This window comes from Cyprinodon variegatus, unplaced genomic scaffold, assembly GCF_000732505.1.
Source record: "Cyprinodon variegatus isolate N-32 unplaced genomic scaffold, C_variegatus-1.0 Scaffold20, whole genome shotgun sequence".
NCBI classification, from domain to species: Eukaryota; Metazoa; Chordata; class Actinopteri; order Cyprinodontiformes; family Cyprinodontidae; genus Cyprinodon; species Cyprinodon variegatus.
In genome coordinates, this window is record NW_015150473.1 from 424,420 (window position 1) to 440,701 (window position 16,282).

General features: G+C 37.2%; 1 protein-coding gene across 1 annotated transcript in view; it reads right to left on the bottom strand.

Moving 5' to 3' along the window:
• Window positions 1-589: 589 nt before the first annotated feature.
• Window positions 590-16,282, bottom strand: part of ofcc1 (orofacial cleft 1 candidate 1) — a 160,072-nt gene continuing 144,379 nt past the window's right edge. The window contains exons 23-25 of the mRNA XM_015389464.1: window positions 9,285-9,485; window positions 1,500-1,626; window positions 590-1,331 (exon numbers count right to left, since the gene is read on the bottom strand). Coding sequence (XP_015244950.1) covers window positions 1,258-1,331; window positions 1,500-1,626; window positions 9,285-9,485 — 402 coding nt within the window. The 3' untranslated portion in view covers window positions 590-1,257. The remainder of the gene's footprint in view (window positions 1,332-1,499; window positions 1,627-9,284; window positions 9,486-16,282) is intronic.

Genomic DNA, 16,282 nt, shown 5'->3' on the forward strand with positions numbered 1-16,282 from the left:
AGTTTTTATCTTTGCCTGCATAGCATCTCAGGGAGGAAATGTTGTTCTCTACAGCCCCCCAATGTTTGCACACTTTTATGCTTTCAAAGGGAATTTCTCCATTTGATCCCAAATGTGCAGTTGGGATTTCTAACTTGTTTTACCTTGGTATATTATCAGCTATTTTGTCAGCTCTAGAATTTAATATTCTTATTTAATTTGCCCAACCAGCTTTTCACTGATACAACCTGTACATTAGGTTATACATATAATTTTCTTGATCTAACAAACATCGTTTTTTCCTTTAAAGTGTTTTCAAGCCTACATTGTAACAGTCACAGTAAAACAGAGCTTTCTAATTGCATTATTTAGCTTTTTGTCTAACTTTTGTATTGTAAGCTGCAATAAGACTTGTCATTTAGTAAATAAAAAAAGAAAAAGGAAATTGATAATTTATTTATCAAACTCCTATGAAGATAACACTTTTCTTTTTGTTAGCATGCAGTAAAAATAGTATCCAGCAAGGGCTTTTATCGATAAATCAACATAATTAAGTAGAGTCGACTCATCCCCGCCCATTCATTCCCCCCCTGATTACTTAAGGAATCTTCATACACACACACCCACCCACCCAACCTGATTGTGAGCAAGCACCCTTTATAGTGGTGTGTGCATGCGTCTAGCAAAACTGTTCTCTTATTACGATATTAGCTTATCCTATGGGTTTAGTAAAGCATAGGCTACAGTTAGCAATGAAAGCTGGAATAGACCTACTGTACCTGATATGACCAAATCCGTCACTGCAGCAAGATGTATTGTAAATAATTTTGCCCCACCACTTAATGTGATTTTGTCATAAAAAATGCATCAACTCATCTTTGAATTTTCCTGCCAAGTAGTTGACAAAAATCACCAACTGTTAAAGCTCTAATCCAATCTTAAATATGCTGCAAACAGAAGTATCAGCAGGTCATATAAACAAAGAACAATGTTAGGATTAGTATGATGCTTCTGTGTGATAATTACAATATTTTGCTCTTTACTTGATTGATAGATGTTTTGAATGACACTGATTATTGTACTGCACATTTCTTAAAATGTATTTATGACATAAAGCACATTGCCTCGCCACTGAAATGTTTTGCAAATGAATCTTTACTTACTTATTAGTAACAGATGCCTAGTGCTATAGTCGTTGAGACAAATTAGCCATTACTGTCAACAAAAACAGTGCCAAAGAAGTCATCAGCAATTCACATCTTCAGCAGTTATTTGTTGTTACTGACTGAGGTCCTGCAGTGCAAAACTCGACCCACATCCACTTCCTGCCATGGGCTCCACACGATTTGACCCTAGGGGATGGTGAACATTTACAGAAACTGTATAAATGTAAAGCAATACGTTTTACTAAATCAGAAAGCTGGATTTGCCAAAAATGTGGCTGATACTTGTATCCATTAAATGTTCTTCGATATCGATGACTTTAAAAGTGCAAGAAAAAGCATAAAAATAATACTTACGAAAAAACATTTTCTTTCGTTTCTGTAGCTGAAGTGAAACACTTGCAACTCCCTTGTCCTGTTGACGGGAAGGGCTTTGATCCAGGCAAGGCACCTCCTTGGTTGAATTGTCCAATCCTCCAATTACCTTCAATGAAGAAAGAAACAACTCTAAATCAAATATCAGCCAGACAGCTTGATAGAAAACTGTAGGATATTCTAAAATGTCTTCAGATGCAGCATTAAGAATACATATAAATTAAATTGATCAGCCAAGCTTTAAAACCCCCTCAGTCCACCTCACTACCTTTCACACAGACTGTCACTGTCAAACCCTAACACATTAATCAGACAGCTGGTGAAAAGAAGTGTGACCTCTACCTCCAGAGGACTACCCTCCTCTGCTCAATACTCTACTGGCAGTGTGCTCCAAACCAATGCATCTGACTTCTTGCACTGCACATGCTAAGGTTTGAATGAAAAACTAGATTTCCTTTATTTGGATTTTTGTCTCAATAGCCCACATTTTACTGAAAGCCTTCTACAGCAGTGGTTCCCAACCCTTTTTGACTTGTGTAAACCCCCACCATCCCACCACCCTCAGTGAAAAGTATTGAAGACTGCACAGAATTGGAATGTACAATAACTAATAATACACGGTAATAAAAAGTATTTCATTTAATCTTTTTTACTTGGGCATTTCTTTATTTAGCATGTTATTATTTCAAAATCAAATAGAAAAACAACATGATTATGTTGCCTGGAAGCTAGTAACAAATTAAAATAAATACAAAATAAAATTGTGCTAAAAATCTGCCTTTATAACACTGGAGCTCCTCTAAGCTCCCCTGTAATCACATTTAATCAGAATCAGAATCTGAATTCTTTATTGTCATTGCTCCACAGGGGTGCAACGAAATTACTCGAAAAAGAAAAAAAAAACACAGTACAAGCAATCAGTGCAAATTTAAAACTTGAGGAATTGGGAATAAAATACTGAAAAAAATATATAGTTAGACTGACTTCATTTGTTTTACTTTGTTTAGTTTTTTACATTGTTTTCATCATTCATGACACCTTAGATTGCTATAATCAGGTGTGGGAAAACAGCTGATACCAGGCTGTTCTGTACATCCAGTCTGTTCCTCTGCTTGGTTTTGATGTGTGTCAATGTTGAAGGTGAACTCAAACATATAAGAAAAGCTTGTTTTATTTTTTTAATTGGGTCCTCTTAAAGTAGAACTGTTCCCAGCCCTATTTTATTTTATTACCAGAGAAATAAAATATTTTCATGTACCCCTTGCGATGCACTTGTGGTCCACTAGGGGTACGAGTACCGCCTGATGGGAGTCACTGTTCTACAGGGTCTACCTAAGAGTAGTTATAGGATATCCACTTGAAGCATCTCATTTACTGAAATTGATTTTTTCCATTACTCAATTAGAACATGTGTGAGCAATAAAATCAAACCTAGAATACAAACAGCCAGTTTGTTATTAAAGGGAGCAATAAGGTAAAAAATTAAGGAAAGCGTTAAAGGTGTATTTAATTTTTCTAGGATTCTTCTTTAGCATAAACTTGTCAGATTATAAAACATTGTGTGCTTTTGAGAAATCCTCCTGCTTAGCCGATATGGCTGCCAGGAAGACATCAATCTCCTCATCCAACATACTGAGATGAGCCAAGGACATCCCTTTATCTCTAATCTTTCCTGAGTCTCTTTTTTACAATATGCACACACACAACCATGCATAACAAAAAAGCTTCCAGTACAAATAAAATTCCCATTTCGGAATTCGGAACTGACAACCTCACAGCACTAAGGCGTCGGCCCACAACTCCAAAGTGGCAAAGAAACATCCAATAGTGTAATTACACTACTGCTCACAATGAGGAGTAGGCTGTCAAGGCATTAAGAAAACGAAAAAACAGTTATGACAAATTTTATGAAATACCATGATTACCTTTATACTGTTCTGCCATAGATTTTCCATTCCTTCAAATTGCTGCTGCTGCATAATGATCATCAATAAATATGCTTGCTTTGTAGTCGTGAAAATCTACAACCTATGCTCGATAACCCCTCTTAATTGCCCTAGAATACCTTTACCCCTGCTGAAGGTAAGATAATTACATGTCAGCCAATAAAACCTTTACTGTTAAACAAACTGCACACCTTTTGTTTCTGCAGCAGAGCGCATCACGAAGAAAGAAACATGGAAAAAAAAAAAACTCTGAAAAATTGCAGAGAAAAGTTCTTTTATTTATTCAAGTCGCTGGAGATGCTCATCATCAGCGTTTTTTCCAAGCCATAAATAATTTGCAGAGAGAGGTAATATTCAAGCTGGCAGAGCCTTAGTTGTGCATCTTTAATGGAAGTTTTACAGAAGCTGAGCCAGTTCTTGCATATGCTGCTGTCACCCATATGGAGGAAAAGGAGACAAAAGGAGCACAGTTGGCTTGTCCTATCTTTTTATAAGTCCGCCGACACTTAAATGCTAGCCTCAGAGAAAAAGCGGCACAGGGGGACATAAACCCACTGTGGTTTTAGTGGGGAAGATAATGACTTTGCCTGCATTAATTTCTTCATCAGCCATCTTGTTTCTACAGACAGAGTGGTTATGAGTCCTTCTCTGAAGGTCCTAGCTTATATGGATGCCTTTCCCTGCATAATTTTGGCCCTTACGATTGTTGTCAACGGTGCATTTTGAGAGTCGGCAGCTGTGGAACATCTGTTTATAGGTAATGAGTATTTGGAAAGCTACACCTCACTTTACCTTTAATGGTTTTTATTGGAGCACACTGATGGGAAAGGAGCTTTAACTTCTTGTTTTGTTGGGATTCAGCAAGAAGATTCTCTCAGTAGGGTCAGTAACAAACATACGCATACAAACACACACCTGCCTCTGGCTACAGACTCAAAGAAGGCACATGATAGATTATTAATATTAACTTTCCAAAAAAGAATTCAACATGCAGGTCAATAAAGAGCTTATTATTGTTTGACTAAACATTCCTGACTGCTACTTCACTCAGTTATTTACTCTAATTGCAAAGGATGCAACTCAAACAATCAACATAAAATGGTTCGAACTGCTGAATAAACAAAACTTTTTATTTACTTCTGACTTTCACTCTCAAATAAACAGTTTTTTCTGTTTCCTTATTTCAGTATCCCAAGGCAAGTTCTGTTATAAGTTGTTTTTATTCAGATAGATTTAAGCTTGCCATTTTTAGGATAATTATCGCTCATGATGTGTGAGTTTGTTACACCTTAATGTTAGCTGCCTGTTGCGTGACAGAACTGATGTTTTACACAATCATTTATCTAATTAGGACATTTCCTCTGTCCAGATATACAGTTATAATCTTTATTTTGTGCGTGGCAAAGATTTGGAAATGGAATGAGAGCGGTGTCCGTCAGCTAAGAAAAAAGTGTAATATTTTGATAAGGCTGGAGCCATGATGTCTACTCATCTGCTAATGTGTACGTATGATGTAAAATGTGATGATGTGGCAGACTGGAGATGTATAAAGTGCCTTTCTAACTGTTAATCGGGGGCCACTTCCTGAGAGGTGAGGCTGGAGGGGAGCAGCTGCCTTCTGTAAACTCTAAGCAACTTCTCTGATATGATTTAGATTTCAATTTATATAGAAAATCTGTTGTTTCTCCTGGTTATTTAATATATATAAGTTATGAAGTGTTATTCAAAGAGTTTGTCTCGGGTGATCTCCTTTCAGGAAAAAAATACATAGAGAGATAGAGCTTTAGGGTGCACACAAAAAAACAATCTTTAACACCATTGATGGGTATATTGTAATTCTGTTTGCCCCCAAAGCTGTGGTCATATGAGACGAAGAGTAAAACAAGCTTTTCAGGACAAGTCAGTAAAGAATACTGAACCATCCAGATAAACAACGGAAATCCGTCATTTGCTTATATTTCTACATACCCTGGAAACCTTTTAAATGTCATAATGATAATTTTAAAAAGGAGAAGCTGAGTCAACTTATCAGCATTTTTATTGATGTCTTTATTTGAGCAAATACATCTAAAAAGTTTAGATTACATGCTGTGAAAGTATTCATACCTTTTGCGCTTTTCCACATTTTTGTTCAAGTTTTCTCTCAGTGCAAATATGGCCATTCTCCAAAGATTTTAGTGGTAATATGAGTCCATGCCATTCAGGGAGGAGGATGGCCAAAATGTCCAGAGAGTTTCTCATACTTTTTGTGCATCACATGAGCGCATACCAGTGCTCCCAGTTCAAGGGGTGCACTACTGCCAGAATTAACCATATACTAGCTGAGGAGCTGAAATTTTTTTTCAGTTGGAAATGATTGCCTTTGGTGATTCCTGGATCTATACATAAACCGGGTCTGTATATTTAGAGCTGGATTACTTATGAATATGTAAAGTGAAGATCTGTGCTTCCAGGCAAAAGGGATCAACATTACGTTATCTGCTGCAAGGCGACTGTATCACTTTTTTCTACCGACAGGAAGATAAAATCAGCATCACTTTCTACCTAAAGCCTTTGCATGTGAAGCCATAAAAAGGAAACTCCCAAGAGTCATTAATTGCACAACAAAGGAGAGAAAGAGAACCATTATAAAGAGAGTGAAGTAAATGTTCATGGACAGCGACAACTATCTTTAATTTGTGGCTTTAGAGAACCTTTCATTGTTTTTGGCATGCAGACATTGACAGGCATATATATTCTTCTTCTTGGAAACCAAAATGTTGAAATTAATGTTTTTATTGTTTAATATTAGTGCGATGATTCAAAATTTCTGCCTACAGAATGTTTAATGTGACTGCCATTACCTCTTCCTTTGCAATCTGTCTATTTTTAGTAATAAATAATCCTGTGCTCATCACTCATTTACTCACCAGAAGTCTATAGGCTATACACACATAAACTGCAACATTGAAACAAGAGACCCAGATATACGGCATTATGTTAGGTTAGATAAGCTCATTTATCTGTTGGTTTATGATTGAGTACTATTAGGACATAACAGAGCCTTTGAGCTGATTGTTGGGGCATCAAGTATCTTCTCTCCCTACTTCTTTGACATTTCAACTTTGAAATATTAATTTTATTGAGATGATTCAGGTTGCTTGGGGTTGGAAAGAATTATTAAAGACCGAATAATACATTTTTCCCCGCTGCAGCAGCACTTGACAATATAGTGTTACGTATGTGTACATTTTAGTATGTAAGCAGATTCATTTTATTTGTGTAGCCCTTTTTTAACATATAAATATCATAGAGAGGTTCACAGTATTATGTACAGTATATATATGCCAAAATGTTAGAATAAGGGGGAGTTATTAGAGGGCTGGACTAATCTATTTCATTAAAAGCCTAATAAAACAAAACAAAAACAAAACAGGGTGAACTCTATTGATTTAGCCTTAATGCTCATATTTTGAAGTTATTCACAAATAATTGATAATCTTGCTCCATGCCCATCCATTATTACAAGGCCACAGGGGGTTTGTGTCTTTAGCCGCAGTTGGCTGGAGAAGGGAAAAAACAGCTTGAACTGCGACCCTATCCAACAGCAATGGAGAAACACACAGGAGAAACTACCTTGAAAATAGGCTTGACCTTAAGGTGTTAACAGTCCTTGAGTCTAGGCCACATGCGACCACACTTTTGCAAAAATATCACTCTCACAACGATCATTCCCCATGGTTGGGTCACCTGCAATTCATCTGTCAGTCAAAAATTGTAAATCCTTCAAACTGAAAACAAAGTATATAAACGCACAGCAAAAAGTGGGGCACGCACAAATTTTAGTTATAATTCAACATATTTTTTAAGTTTACTTAAGTCATAGTCGTATGAGAGTATTACTATTCTGAATCAGTAAATATTTTTGTTATTCCATACAGTACGAGTAACGTGAAAATATAGTAAACATAAGATGTGGGAGGTGTGTTATTGTGTTATCTATACCTAGCCTACTGTTAGGGCTAGTTTTATGTTATTTTGAAAAAAGTTGATATAAACATGTTTAATTTCATAAATGGCTACTTTCTAATTTCACTTGATTAAAAAAGTGTTAAATATTTTACTTTACTCAACCATGAAAGCAAGTAAATGGTGAGAACTTAACCTTCACTTGGCCCATTTTTAACAGCTTGATAGACTATAAACACAGCGCCAATGATGTCTTCAAGGACATTGGTTCCAAACCAAATGTTTGAAATGCATCTGCCTTACAGGACAATCTGGGACATTTTTTAGACATTTTAAACACGAAAAAAAAGTGTTGGAATCCCAAAGAAAAACAAATTATGCCTCTTTCAAACCACGCATACCAGTCATGTAAGTCTGAGCGCTTCAAAGAGAGGATATCTGTAGCCTTAAAATGACGTCACATGTATGGGATGCGGCCTTCCAAGCCTTTTCTCTGTCTTTGTCATCCCTTCAAGATCATGTTATGTGCACACTTCATTTTTAAAGAAGAAAAAAAGTCAAATAAGAGGCATTCATTTGAGTGTTGAAAAAAAAGAACACACAAGTAAAATAAGTAGTCATGTTGCAGTTGATTTACAAAGACTACAGGTGCAAATTTAAGATGTGCAACTGGTTTGGTCCAACCTATTTAAATAAACCTATTGAATGTGTAACTGGCTGTTTGAGAGGGGTCGTTAAAGAAAGATGAAGCTCTCAGCCATGCAGTTGAATTAAATAATGATAAATATGTGAAAAATATAAATCCCTTAATCCCCATTTTGACCCATCTCCTTACGAAGCAGTGGGCTGTCATTGTGTAGTGCTCGAGGAGCAGTGTGGGGTTAAGGGGTTTTGCTCAGGAACCCAGAGTGTAGGCTGTGGGAATCAAACTGGGTACTTGCAACCATATCAGTCAACAAGTGCACTTCTCTAACCACTAGGTCAATATTCACTTTTGTTTTTTTTCCATTATTGACAGTGATAAGAACAATGAATGTTATTTTGTGCAAACTACATAAGTGGACAAACAAAAGTAAAAATATTTTAAAAAATGAGTAAAAAAAGATTAAAAATAATTAATAAACCTTCACAACCACCATAAAAAGATCCCTCTGACCATCCTCAGCTCACAGCTGGATAGCAAGACTTCTGCCCCTCAAAACATCTGCCTGACTTAAAATATCGCAGACTAAAGTAGACCAAGGGTCCGTGAATTTCCAGAAAGGTTCTATTCTTGGGTTTGGGTGAAGTTTTTCACTAATGTGTGAACTAAGTTTAAGTCAGATTTAGAGTTAAGTATGTGTAAGTAATGGGTAAGGTTAGGTCATAGAAATAATGGGAAAGGAATGGAAGCCAAAGTAAAACACCCATAAGAATAGCAAAACATAATGTGTGTGTGTACTAAGTATATATATTTTAATTTATTGTCGCTGTTTTATTTGCTTTTACTTCTGCCTCCATGCATATGTTTGTATGCTTTCAGTGGATCCCATATTCAGGGATCATAAGAACTGCGTCATTACGACTTGCTTACAGGCTTAAAACAAAGTTTTTATGCAGACTGTCCTTCCTGACACGAGATTCCATCCCCAGCCTCCTGCATTACACATATTAATTTTGCTAATATTAAGGGGATGGCGAGTAACATAGTAGTCTTTTCTTTCATACAATCGGAGAAGCAAAATATGTGTTACAACACAGTCCCTCCATTATAGTCATGTAGACCTTTCTCTGCTTCAACACTGAAAACAAATGGCTGAATGGAGGAAAACTGTGCAACAGAAGTCAATAAACTGTGGTAAGGAAACTGAAAGAACTTCTTCATTTAACTTACCTCAATGATAGCCCCATCATGTTGTCGAATGAAGTGTCTGTATCTTTGTTTCAGCCCGCTCAGGTAAAGCGTATGGATTACGATATGAGTGCTGGTCTCACTCTCTGGTGGCAATGCACCCTCCATATGAGGGTCATGACTGAGAGCTGCTGAACTTGATGAAGAGTCCTCTGCTGCCCATACATAGTCATAAACTTCCACCTGTTCAACCAAAGACAAAATAAGATAAATATGGGGGACATTTTCTAAGTCAGATCCTGATGAGTTTCTATTACTGAAGAAAAAGGAAATACTTATAAAACAGAGCACACAACTATAGTCCCAAAGGGACTGAAGTGTAGCAGGTATAGGGGCAGGCTGTGTTTGTGATCCTATAATCCATATGGCTGCTCATGTTTATTCTTCTTCTCTGTGTGTTAATGTGCATGTACTGTTGGGCTTACACACCTGTAATGTGCTACCCTCCCATATCAGGGTGACATGGGAGCTAGTGGGGCATGAAACGTGTTATATAGGTCATGTAACTTGAAGTCATTCATGTGTGAAAAGTATGGAAGCCTCTTCCCTCCATGAAAGTGTTTATGGGTGAAGGCTCGAATGTTGTTTTAGAATATATCTCGACGTTAAATCATAAACAACATGTGTAACATGACATACAAAGGCTTGTATTTATACCTTATTTTTTATCACATTACAACCACAAACTTAAAATATATATATATATCCATATTTTGTTGCGATTACAGTGGCAGGAATTTTAAGACATGCCTATAACAGGCTGAATACCTGAAGAACGACGATTTAACCATATTTCTTTAAAAAAAAATCTATCCCCTTTCTCTAAAACTAAATGGTGTTAATTGAATCCAAACATCACGTATTGCATTAACAAATGTTGAATACATAAAACATATCACTACAATGGGTGAAAATAGCTATTGTGTAGTGCTCTGAAATAATAAAGTCCAAAAACCATGGAAAGAGTTCAGCACAAGATGATTGTTCTGACTGAATGATGAGTTTTCCCTCCAGACTCATGAGGAAAACCTCCTCACTGTCTGGCCACTGTCAGTCAAAAATAATTAAGAATATTCTGCCAATCAGCATCGAGTAGCCAGTTTCATGTCCCACCCCTGCTCCATAGATTCCTAGGCTGTTTCACTATTCACTAGAATGTGAGTATGGACTTGTGTCATCGCCAAGTATGCTCTTGAGAAGAACACAGGAAAGTGTTGAGTTGGGAAGAACGGGAGCATGCAGCATAAATATGGGTCAATTGGAACAGAAGCGTACTCGTGAAGTCACCACACGCTCAGTTCGTTGGAAGCTAGATTTCTCCTCCTGTTATTAATAGTCTCTAGAAAATAATAAATCCTACCTTTTTTCGTCTAGTGGGGAAATAATAATTAACACAGTCAGATAAACACAAATCAAATGAACATTTTGCCAAATTAAACAAAAATATCGCCATCATAGACTGGGCTGCTGCAGACGGCCTGCAGTTAGCCCTGGCTGCCGTTACCCTCTTAGCTCCGTTGGTTGCCGCGGTCCTTTCAAATTTGGAAAAGATCTTTTTATTACGCATTGAATCGGTAAATGGGCCATATAGTGATGCTTAAAAGTATAATGTTTTTGCCTCACATGATCTTAAAAATACTTTTATTCAACAACAGCAACAGAAAAGAGAACTTTTAATTAATACTCTGAGCTCTGTGGGTGGTCCATTTGAAGCTGCTGCTGCTGCAGTGCATGCTGGGACAGCTGTCAATCTCAAAAACTGACAAGTCTGCTCTGATGCATACTTGGTAAAGAGGGAGGGGCAAGAACAACATCTGGGGACTTTTTCCAATCTCGGTCAGCTGCTCTTACAGTACTAGGGCTGAGGATGATGACGTTTCACAAGTACACAAACACATGAGAATGCGCAAGTACACATAATGAGAAACGGCCAATGCATTGAGTCCAACTGGAATTGATGTATTTTTGCCTGAAATCCAATCAGGGGCCCACTTTCTTGCTACTTGTTTTTATGCACGGAGGCTAAAGTGTTAATGGGGATTTCTAATAGAGACTGACAGGCGAGTAACCGGCTGCTCTAGAGCAGAGGAGAGATCACTTCCGAGAGTGGAATAAACAGCTAAATAGTATTTAACATACTCATGAAATATATTGCATTTTGGCAAAAATTTAATACAGCCTAATAACTAGGTTTTTGAAGTTTAACACTGGAAATTTGAACATTTATTATACAAAATTTACAGATGAGGTTTAGCTTCACTAGTTTTCAATAAGAAAAAACCACTGATGCTAACATCTATCTATATATCATACCATGATCTGGATGAAGAATGGACTCTAAACTGGACATTCATTAATATTCTTTGAGCAAAACCATTGCAGTTCCATTTACTGGACACGCTTTGGATTGGTGTCGGACTTTAAAGTGTAGCTTTTGCTGATTTATCACATAAACAAACAATATGCTTATGAGGTATCGATATGCAAACCACTGTAGAAAGCATCTATTACATTTTAACCAAGCAGCAGACTCTCACAAGTGAACAATACACCCACAAATACTGACACACACACAGTAACACACAGTCCGAGTCATAAAGAAAAGAAAGTTTTTCAAGGTGACCTCTAATTGGCTGTGTAATTATGATTCCTTTAAAAATATAGAGGGAAAAAAAAAGGTAAACTCATTGAGTGAATGACAGGGTCAAACTGCAGGAGGGATGGCGTATCAATGTCACCCTCATACTTACAAACGCAAACAGAACTCTAGGCACCTCACTGAGAAAACATTGGAGGCCATTACCAAACTTGTAATTAGAGAAGTCACATAAAGTGCAAAGTAGACTTCACTGTAAGTAAAAAGGCCCTCATTGTCAAAGTGTCAAAGAAGCACAAAAGCAAATAAGAAAACGTCTAAAGAAAGTGTGTATTTGAGTGTGTAGAGAGAGAAAAAGAGAAAGCATGCTTGGGAGGGGATACTGGTTTGCATGTCTTCAGTGCTAATTTAGGCTCATTAGAGAAATCACCTCAACTGTGCATTGCCTCAAGCTTGGCCTCAGCCCACACTAGGGGTAACTGATTACCTGAATTTCTTAAGTAATCAGCACCTCTGCAAGGCAGCAATCAGTCTGTTTGGATAGCTTCTGTTCGTTGATTTTCTCTCTTTTTTTCTTTATGAGAAAACCTAACTAAGAATGCGAGAAGGTTGGGCTTCTTCCAATACAGTCATTGTACATAGATGCACACACTCTTAGCTGTGTAAGGTATTGTATGGATGTGCATAGGTATCCGGATGTTTCCTATAAAGATGAGGTGAAGAGTTAAAGGTAAAGTGGAAGGTGTTCTTTTTCCGGGTGGATAATCTAAATAAGTGTCAGAAAACTGGACAGGTAAGTGACCACGACCATCTGACAGGGGATGATTATCTGACTGAGTCACTTACCTGGTTCAACAGTTCCGTCCATCCTCTCCCAGGAAGGGAAGATTCAGTCAATGGACTGCCAAACAAAAAGCGGCTCAGAGACGTCCAAAGTGTCCCCGATGCAGCAACCCCAGTGAGCAGTCAGGAGACCAATCCAAGTCAGAGAAACAGTCCAGAACTCAACAGTTCCGAGATCCAGGAATCCGTACCGTGACCAGGGATTCTGATCCCAACAGGAAAAGACAGATCCCGGGTTCCAGGAATCCTCAGAGTGTGAAGGCAGGTTCAGAGTTCTATGAGTCCAGCAGCTTACTCAGAAAGACATGCGCAGATGAAGGCAGGCAAGCTTAGTGGTAGAGAGGAACATAGACAAGACATGGTAGCAAGATAAATGCCGAACTTTAAACTGGTCTTCTCCCAGGAGCCAGGCTTACGGGACTAAAACTGACCTGACACAATCAAGAGACAAACAATAAACCCTCTAAATCCACTGGCCTCATGGGACCAACCAGGGACTAAACTTTAACTTATATAACAAGCATGAATAACTGACACAACAATGTAACATGAACAAACTAAGAATACACAAATAAACAGAGAATAATGATCTGGCCCATATAGCTAAGCTGAACTGTATATATAACAGAGGGTGCCGGTGAATAAGGAGACAACGGCAGGTGAATTAAGTGAGTAATTAGATAAGCTACCAGGGCTGCGATCATGACAATACTGTAAGTGGTCCTCCTAATTTTTGGAATCATTCTGGTGATATGTTTACGCAAGGCTCATCCCAATTTTCAATTACCAGTGGCGAGTCTGGCATAGTGGAAAAATTGCAAGTCTTCTTTTGGAAAGTGAGCTTGTGAGAATGAGGAAAGCAGCAACTTTTAAACAGAGCATGCATGAGGAAAAATACCTGAGTAGACCCCAGCCGCGTTCCCACTCAGGAACGGGCATGCACATTTTTTTTTTATAAGTGAAGAGGTCTTTTCAAAATTTCGAAAATCCTCCACTATACCTATAAATAATAAGATAAATAGGGTTTTATTACTTTACAGCAAGGACTGAATGCTAATTATTAACGAATGGCAAACAAAATCTCTTCGTACAGTTCAGCCAAATCAGTCACACCAAGAAAGTGCTCTCTGCTGGCAAAGGATAAAGATCAATGGTTTTCTGGTGTTATCTGTATTGACACAGAGATGTGTACCAATGTATTGCTATCAAGAGCATAGGTGTTTTTTTGAGTTGTCTAAAATGTTTAGACTAGGGCATGGATTTCCACAAAAAGACAATTCATTATCTAACAGGAAGAGAGACACGGTTGCACAGTAAAGTGAATTTGCTTATGGGGCAAGATGAAATCTCTCAATTGCAAAAGAAAACAATCAAGTTTGAGCAAAATTGACAATATGGATCCTAGATGTTTTAGTCTGTTTAAACTGATCTTCTTACTGTAACATTAATCTGAAACCTAGCCATAACATCAGAGTGACCCAACTGGTTTAGTCAATAAAGTATATTATATATGATATTAGTATAGTATATTTTGTATTTAGCTGAGCCAACTAAGCACCATGCAAGAAAATGTGGACTAAGTACAATACGTATAATTGTTGCTATGTTCATTAATAGTGCTAAAATTCCTTTATTCCATTTCTCTTCAAAATAGTATTTCGATTACTGCATTTTTAATTAATAATGAATCTATATCATATGCATATGTTGCAATGCTCGCTTTAGAGATTGTACTCAACAACATTTTCTTTTATTCCAGCAGTAATGGTCAACTTTAACCTAAATAAAGAAAATGTTGTTTGGACTAATATCTTGAACTAAAGATTGTGTGTTTTTTACCATTTACGCTGGGTTTATTGTGAAATGCATTGTTTTAATCTGAATTTACAGGTTGTATGGATATCACATATTAGTCTTCTGGATAAGGTAGTAATAATGATGAAAACAACACCATAAAAAAAAACTATTTGAAAATAAAACAATTTGTTTTTCTTCTACTGGCCAGTGTAGTTATGAACCAATTATGGACCCTCACCAGAGTTCTGTAACCCAAGCTGTACAGCGATGATAGAGACACTATGTATTCCAGGTCTATACCATACGTCACTTTGTTTAAACACACCTGCTTAAAATTCTGTTGTGGATGTAAGAGTATGTATTTTGGCTAGCATGAAAATAGGTTTGTTTTATGTTAGCCATGCAACCATCCTACACTAATTAGCTTGTGAAATCAAGTTGACAAGAACAAACAAAAGCTTGAAAAGGTGTTTGTGTGTTCCGTTTGGATGATGCCATTTCATGCAATGCATCATGGCTCTCAGGAAGCATCAATGCTGAGACACAAAAAGAAAAGAGCATTAGCAGAGGCCTGTCTGCTCAGCACTACTCTGTTCTGGTCTGTTGTGTTGCGTTATGGTGCTAGTCTGGCTTCTAGCCTGAGCTTGAGTGCTCTCTCCACTCCACCATTGTTCCATTTGATAGCACTAAGTGACTGATTTAGGTTCAATGCCTGCATGGAGCAGACGGGCCAGCTGTGGGTTAAGCAGATAGCATTCAAGTGAGTTAACCCAATTCAAACCCAATCAAGCCAGGATTTATTGTTGAGGTCTGTATTTAGAAATCTGATAGACTCTACATCAGTCATTTGACTTGTATCAGGAAAGATGGGTCATGTTTCTTATAGTAGAAGACTATAAACGGCAAGCCATGTTTTCCAACAGGGACATAAATCTCAAAATTTGTAGACATTACCACAAATCAACATTGGAAGAGAAGGAGAGACATTGAATCAGGAAGTAGGGATGGTGCATCTGCTAATAGGCTCCATGGTTGATCGTATGGTCTGTGTTTCTGGGAGAAGATGCAATTTCACACCCACCATTTTTTATATAGTAAATGAATAACTAACAAAAGCAACCAGTCAGTAAAGAGGAGCATCCTTTTTAATAATAAAGTGTGACTTGTAATTCAATTTGTTTGACTTGTCAAACATTTTAGTGAGTACAAAAATACAACACCTTACTGTGTAAATATCTGACCAAATGACTTGTGGCACTGGCTCTGAAAAAAAAAAAGATTAATTATGCATATTCTATAAATAATGTATTGATGTTTTTAGATAAAAAAAAAATTGTAGCACCTTGCCAAGTTTTTTTTTTTTTTTCTTTAAACCTTTTTTTAGCGCTTGGTAAAGGCAAAACCACAAATTCGTTAATTTTGAACAAACAAGAAAAACTGCAGGTTGGACAACATGCAACAGAGGTGGAGGACATATATCTATATTTTTGCTAAGGATCTGTGCCATAAATATTTTTGTTTGTGGTATTTTTTATGGTCAGTCCCCATATGAGTTAACAATAGTCAACCATTGGTAGACAAGTTATAACTTGAGTACTTTTGTTATGTAGAGCTTGTTTGCAGCTTTTTTTAAAACTGCAATTGCTTTTGCTTCTTGCAGTTTTTCTTTTTTTTCTGCAGGTCTTTGCGTGCCTTTGTGTTAACATAATGTCTGCATTTGAAGCGGGTTTTGAGTTTGCAATGC